This window comes from Colobus angolensis, unplaced genomic scaffold (assembly GCF_000951035.1).
Source record: "Colobus angolensis palliatus isolate OR3802 unplaced genomic scaffold, Cang.pa_1.0 Scaffold453, whole genome shotgun sequence".
Taxonomy (NCBI): Eukaryota; Metazoa; Chordata; class Mammalia; order Primates; family Cercopithecidae; genus Colobus; species Colobus angolensis.
Window position 1 is genome coordinate 473,933 of NW_012117966.1, and position 7,748 is coordinate 481,680.

Consider the following 7,748-nt stretch of genomic DNA (forward strand, 5'->3'; position numbering starts at 1 on the left):
GACAGAGCGAGACTCCGTCTCAAAAAAAAAAAAAAAATTTTTTTTTTTGTAGAAATGGAGTGTTACTATGTTCCTATACTGGCCTTGAACTCCTGGCCTCAAGTGATCCTCCCACCTCAGCCTCCCAAGAAGTCACTGGGATGACAGGCATGAGCCACCATGCCCGACTTAATTGTGGATTTTTAAGGATGAGGATTTGCCAAGCTCCTCACTCAGCCATTTCAGAAGACACATGTATGGGGGATCATTCTGAAGAGATACTGAGCAACGAAAAGCCCTAGACACTGGTACATGAGGCATAGGAGTCAAGAAAAGAAAAGATACACCACTCAAAATGGTCATAGTGAATAAGACCCCTGCATCCACAGGAAATTGTAGATTCCTCTCTTGAAGAACTGACCCAAGAAAAAGACACACAATCTTGGTGTACTCAACGAAAAAGTTGGTTTAGGTTGGGCACGGTGGCTCACGCCAGCAATCCCAGAACTTTAGGAGGCCTAGACAGACAGATCACTTGAGGTCAGGAGTTCGAGACCAGCCTGGCCAACATGGTGAAACCCCATCTCTACTATAAATACAAAAATTAGCCCGGTGTGGTGGCATGCAACTGTAATTCCAGCCACCTGGGAGACTGAGGCAGGAGAATCGCTTAAACCTGGGAGGTGGAGGCTGCAGTAAGCCAAGATCATGCCGCTGCACTCCAGCCTGGGTGCTAGAGCAAGACCCTGTTTCAGGCAAAAAAAAAAAAAAAAAAGGAAGGAAAGATGGGAGGGAGGGAACTGAAGGAAAGGAAGGAGGAGAGGAAGAGGAAAGGAAGGAAGGGGAGGAAAGGAAGGAAGGGGAGGAAAGGAAGGAAGGGGAGGGAAGGGAAGGAAAGGGAGGAGAAGGAAGGAAGAAGGGAGGAAGAAGGGAGGAAGGGAGGAAGGGAGGAAGGGAGGAAGGGAGGAAAGAAGGAAGGAAGGAAGGAGGGAGGGAAGGATGGACGGAAGGAAGGAGGGAGGGAGGGAATGAACGAACCTATCCCCTTATAATAAAGTCCAGTGTTTGACAAGATACCACACAACATACCACATGTAAGGTTCCAATTAGCTTTTCAAAGTATAAAAACACAGCATGGTCTACAAATCAAGTATACAGCTCTATGAATTAACACAAAAGGGACATCTGTGTATAATCACCACCACAAGGTCAGGAAATATTTATAACACATTAGTAGCCTCCCTGTATTTCTCCCAATCTCTGCTCTCCTTCATCCCCAAAGGGAGGATTTCTAATTGCACAGATAAGTTTTGTATGTTTTTGAATATATATTCTGTGTCTGGCTTTCCTGCAAATAATGTCTGAGATACATCCATATTGCATGCTGCTATAATTCTTTGTTGTATATAATCCACTATATGAATACAACATAAACTACTCCTTCTTCTGTTGATAGACATTTGAGTACGTGGCAGTTTAGGCTATCATAGATAATGCTATTATGAACACTCTTGTGCAAGTCTTTGGTGTACTCATTTTAGTTGCATATGTTCTAGGAGTAGAAATGCTGAGTCATGGGGTAAGCATATGCTCCATTTTGGCAGTTAACACTAAACAAATTTTCCAAATTATACCAATTTACACTCCCATCTGCAGTGTAGGATAGTATGCTGCTTCACGTCCTTATGGGAACACAACTATGCTCATTCATTTATATACTGTCTATAGATTCTGACATGGTTTGGCTGTGTCCCCACCCAGAATATCATCTTGAATTGTAATCCCATAATCCCCACGTGTCAAGATGGGGTAATCGGACCAGGTGGAGGTAATCGGATCATGGGGGCAGTTTCCCCCATTCTGCTCCCGTGATTGTGAGTCTTGAGGTATCTGATGGTTTTATAAGCACTGGCATTTCCCCTGCTTGCATTCACTCTATCCCGCCTAAGAGGGTGCCTGCTTCTTCTCTGTCTTTTGCCATGACAGTAATTTTCCAGAGGCCTTCCCAGCAATGTGGAACTGTGAGTCAATTAAACCTCTTTCCTTTATAAATTACCCAGTCTCAGGCATTTCTTCATAGCAGTGTGAAAGTGGACCAACACAGTTGCTTTCATGCTACAATGGTATAGCTGAATAGTTGCAACAGAAACCACACGGCCCGCAAGGCTAAAATATTAACTCAGCTCTTTAAATGTGCTGAGCCCTAGTTATAATGGCTCACTGCAACCTGCCTCCTGGGTTCAAGCGATTCTCGTGCCTCAGCCTCCCAAGTAGCTGGGATTACAGGCTTGCAACATCATGCCCGGCTAATTTTTGTACTTTTAGTAGAGATGGGGTTTCCCCATGTTGGCTAGGCTGGGTTTGTTTTTGTTTTTTGTTTTATTTTGCGACAGGGTCGCTCTCTGTTGCCCAGGTTGGAGTACAATAGCATGAACCCAGTTCTCTGCAGCCTTGACCTACTGGGTTCAAGTGATCCTCCCATCTTGGTATCCGAAGTACCTGGGACCTGGTGAACCCAAGACCACCATACCCAGCTAATTGTTTTATATTTAATTTTTTGTAGAGATAGGAATCTCACCATGTTGTCCAGGCCGGTCTCAAAATCCTAGGCTCAAGTTATCCTCCCACTTTGGCCTTCCAAAGTGCTGGGATTACAAGCATGAGCCACTGCGCCTGGCTGAGCTTTTTACTTCTTGTCTAATGTATTTTAGGCCACAAGTTTTCTTCAAAACATGGCATTACATGTATCTCATAAATATAAGAGGCTATATTTTCATTATCATGTAATTCAAAATAATCTTCTAATTTTCATTGTGATTTCTTCTTACACTGGGTGCAGAATCCCACCTATGTTTATTACATTTTTTGACTGCGTTCTTCCAATCTTCTATATTCATACAAGTGTGTGTGTGTGCTTGCTCTTTCAGTTACTGAAACAAGTCTTAAAAATCCCCACTATAATGGTGGATTTGTCCAATTCTGTTTTTAGATTTGCCAATCTTTGCTTTGTATATTTTTCTATCATGTTACAAAGTATACAGGGATTAGCACTATTTTATCTTCCCAGTGTACTGAAACTTTTATCATTACGAACTCTATCAATGCTTCTGGCTGGAGTTTCTATCAATTTTATCAGATATTACACAGATATATCAGCATTTTTTTTTTTTTTTTTGGTGTGTGTGTGTGGCCATTTGCATGATGTACCTTTTTTCATTTCTGATAAAATCTTTTTAAATCTTTATTTTACCTTCATTTTTAAGCCTATTTCCACTAGGTATAGAATCATAGATGAGTAGGTAAAAACACTGTTTAGCAATTAAAAAGGAATGAATTACTGATATATGCGACAACAGGGATGAATCTCAAAACATTACCTTTCACAAAAGAATTCAGGTACAAAGAATATATACAGTATGTATAATTCCATTTATATGAAATTATAGAGTGAAAAAAAGCAGATTAGTGGTTTTCTTAGGCCTGGAGTGGGGTAAGAACTGACTGCAAAGAGGCACAAGGGAATCTTTTTGGAGTGATAGAAAATGTTCTATATCGTAATTCAGGCGGTATATTCATTTGTCAAAACTCACTGAACTATACACTTCAAAAAAAAAACTACAGAGGTTCATGCATAATAAAAATTATTAACGTTGGCCAGGAGCAGTGGTTCATGCATGTAATCCTAGCACTTTGTGAGGCAGAGGCAACTGGATCACTTCAGCCCAGCAGTTCAAGACTAGCCTTGCCAGGAAACATTGTGAGACCCTCTCTTGATTAAAGAAAAAAAAATTAATGCAGTTAATAAAAACAAAACTCTATACACCTGAAAAAAGTTCTCAAGATGGGTGCAGAGTATACATACTCGTCTAACAAAATACATCTTCAAAATCAGTAATTTTCCAAAAGGAATTAGTTGTTCTTAAAGAAACTGTTCAAGTATATTTAAGATCCAATTAAAAAACAAAAAACTACAACATTAATTGGATATACATGTACAGAAAATTTTGAAATGATCATAAATACAAGTTATAACTAAGATTAAAAATTACCTGAATCCAATAAATTATGGCTATAATCACTACCAAGTTAGAATACACTATTAATAAAATCCTGAAAATTAGTCCTTCTTTTGTACTCATAATTTGCATAGCTTGAGCAATTTTATTACTCTTGACTTATTTACCTAATAAAATTTGCTGAATTTTAAATGCTCTGAAAGCCAAATACACAGTTGACTCTTGAGCAACACTGATTTGAACAGTGTGGGTCCACTTATTTGCAGATTTTCTTCCACTTGTGTTACTCCTAAAACAGCAAGACTGCACAAGGCTTTCAGGAGCCTATCCCTTGCACCAGTGTGCCCTGAATGTGAAATGCGGAGCCAAAGGAGATTATTTTGGACCTTTAAGATTTAATGACTGCCCTACTGGGTTTTGAACTTGTGTGGGACCTCTTGTGCCTTTCTTTTGGCCAATTTCTCCCTTTTGGAACAGGAGCATATACCGAGTGTATGTACCCCCCCAATTGTATCTTGGGAATAACTAACCTGTTTTTGACTTTACAGGCTCATAGGTGGAAGGGATTAGACTTGTCTCAGATAAGACTGAACTTTTGAGTTAATGCTGGAATGAGTTAAGACTTTGGGGACTGTTGGGAAGGCATAATTATATTTAGCAACGTGAGAAGGACAAGAGATTTGGGAGGCGCTGGGGCAGAATAGCATGCTTTGGATCTGTGTCCCTGTCCAAATTTCATATTCAACCGTAATCCCCAATGTTGGAGATGGGGCCTGGTGGGAGGTAATAGGATCATGGGGGTGGTATTTCATAAATGATTTAGCACCATCCCCTCTGGTTGCAACAGTGAGTTCTTGTGAAATCTGGTTGTTTAAAAGTGTGTGGCACCTCTTCCCCAATCCCTCTTATTCCTGCTCCAGCCATGTGAGACAAGCCTGCTTCCTCTTCTCCTTCTGTCATAAGTTTCCTAAGATCTCCCCAGAAGCAGAGGCCACTATGTTTCCTATACAGCCTACAGAATTGTGAACCAATTAAACCATCTTCTCTTTCTTTATAAATTACCCATCTTGGTCATTTCTTTACAGCCAGTGGAGAACCAACTAATACAAGGACCAACCCCTCTTCTTCCTCCTCCTCTTCAGCCTACTCAATGTGAGGATGATAAAGATGAAGACCTTCAGAATGGTCCACTTCCACTTAAGGAATAGCAACTATATTTTCTTTCTCTTCCTTATGATTTTCTTTTTTTTTTTTTTTTTTGAGACAGAGACTCGCCCTGTCACCTGGCTGGAGTAGTCCAGTGGTGCAGTCTCGGCTCACTGCAAGCTCCGCTTCCCAAGTAGCTGGGACTACAGGTATGCACCACCACGCCCAGCTAATTTTTGTATTTTTTAGTAGAGACAGGGTTTCACCATGTTGGTCAGGCTGGTCTTGAACTCCTGACCTCGTGATCCACCAGCCTTGGCCTCCCAAAGTGCTGGGATTACAGGCTTGAGCCACCGCGCCCGGCCCCTTATGATTTTCTTAATAACACTTCTTTTCTGCAGTTCACTTTATTATAAGAATATAGTATACAAAATATACAATATATAACACATGTGCTATTTGTTATCAGTAAGGCTTCCAATCAACAGTAGGCTATTTGTACTTAAGTTTTGGTGGAGTCATTTTTCTTCTTTTTTTTTTTTTTGAAACGGAATCTTTGCTTTGTCGCCCAGGCTGGAGTGCAGTGGCGCAATCTCGGCTCACTACAACCTCTAACCACCCAGGTTCAAGTGATTCTCCTGCCTCAGCCTCCCAAGTAGCTGGGACTACAGGTATGCACCACCACGCCCAGCTAATTTTTGTATTTTTTAGTAGAGACAGGGTTTCACCATGTTGGTCAGGCTGGTCTTGAACTCCTGACCTCGTGATCCACCAGCCTTGGCCTCCCAAAGTGCTGGGATTACAGGTGTGAGCCACCACGCCTGGCCTGGGGGAGTCATTTTTCTAAAGTCAAATGTAATTTACTCTCTACTAAAAAAATCATCTTTGTAAACACAAAATATTATCAATGAGAGAAAACAAAACCAGTATAACCTCTCCCATGGAATTTATAATTGCAAAAAATGAACATCAGGGTTCTACACTTCAGCATGATTTTTTTCCTTTTAGCCCAAGTGTAAATGTGAATTCGAACTTAACAGGAAATTTCATACACATTTAAGAATGTTATAGAATAGCAAGCACTATTCCCTTTAAAAATCAATAAAATTCCCCAAAACTTTAATAACTGTAGAAAAGGCCGGGTGCAGTGATTCATGCCTGTAATCCCAGCACTTTGGGAGGCTGAGGCAGGCAGATCACCTGAGGTCGGGAGATCAAGACCAGCCTGACCAATATGGAGAAACCCCATCTCTACTAAAAATACAAAATTAGCAGGGCGTAGTGGCACATGTCTGTAATTCCAGCTACTCAGGAGGCTGAGGCAAGAGAATCGCTTGAACCCAGGAGGCGGAGGTTTTGATGAGCCAAGATTACGCCATTGCACTTCAGCCTGGGTTAACGAGCAAAATTCCGTCTCAAAAAAAGAAAAGAAAACAAAACAAAACTGTAGAACAAAAAAATACATGTTCCAAAATTCCCCTGTAAGGCTAAGCCAGAATATTCTGGCAAAAAAGAAATTAAGGATCACGGGAGGACAAGACAGGTTCAGCATCACCTATAGTATTTCAGGTCATAAGAGGCCTAGTGGAGCACTCCTTTATAATCACCATGCCTTCAAAAACTGATGCTGACACTCTCTCTTAAGACTCAATGACTGCACATTAACAGTGTCTTGCCAGCAAATTAATAGCTTATGAATCTCGTTGTAATGAATGAGTCTTACACTTCATTCATGCTAGCAATATTATCTAATTCTAGTCTAGTCTTTTTATGTCTAAAAATGAAATGTCCCTGGATTCTAAATGGTATAAAATAGGATCATTTCAAAAGACAGAGCTGTGATACTAAAAGAAAAAGCCACAGGGAAGTGAGAGCAAACAACTTACCTTGTCCCCGATGGCAGTGAAAGTTGTTCAAGTGAATCACCTCTTCATTGCTGTTTCCCTCTGCCATTTTCAAACGCAGACATGCACATACGGGACTGCTAATATCCAAACATGGTGACCATCTGTTTCAAAAGGTCTGAAAAGGAAGCAAAGAGGAACAGTAAGAAAGAGGGAGTATCAAAACTCTTGCCATGTATCTGGTCAGGGAACATCTGAAGCTTATGCTGAAAACATTCCTTAAGAAAACATATCCAAGGAAGTAGGTCAAAAGAAAAAAAAAACCCACAAAAACTCAAAACATATGGCATTAAAACATATTTTTAAAATACACACATTAAAGAGACAAAGTACAGACAGAGAATTCACATCTTGATACAAATATGTTAACAAAGAAATGAGTTAAGGGTATTAATAGGCAATTCACAAAAAAGAAAACACAGAAGATGCTCATCCTCACTAATGATCAGGGAAAGGCAAATCAGAAAATGAATTATGTTTCAGCCAGACGCAATGGCTGACGCCTGTAATCCCAGAACTTTGGCAGGCCGAGGCGGGAAGGTCACGAGGTCAGGAGTTCGAGACCAGCCTGACCAACATGGTGAAAACCCATTTCTACAAAATACAGAAATTAGCCCGGGCATGGTGGCAAGCATCTGTAGTCCCAGCTACTCGGGAGGCTGAGGCAGGAGAATGGCATGAACCCATGAGGCGGAGCTCGCAA

The 7,748-nt window shown here is 40.8% G+C and overlaps 1 protein-coding gene across 1 annotated transcript in view; it reads right to left on the reverse strand.

Annotated features, from left to right (window-relative positions):
* RNF216 (ring finger protein 216) overlaps positions 1 to 7,748 on the reverse strand; it is a 163,095-nt gene that overhangs the window by 135,248 nt on the left and 20,099 nt on the right. The window contains exon 2 of the mRNA XM_011957984.1: positions 7,028 to 7,163. Within this exon, the coding sequence (XP_011813374.1) occupies positions 7,028 to 7,094 (67 nt within the window). The 5' untranslated portion in view covers positions 7,095 to 7,163. The remainder of the gene's footprint in view (positions 1 to 7,027; positions 7,164 to 7,748) is intronic.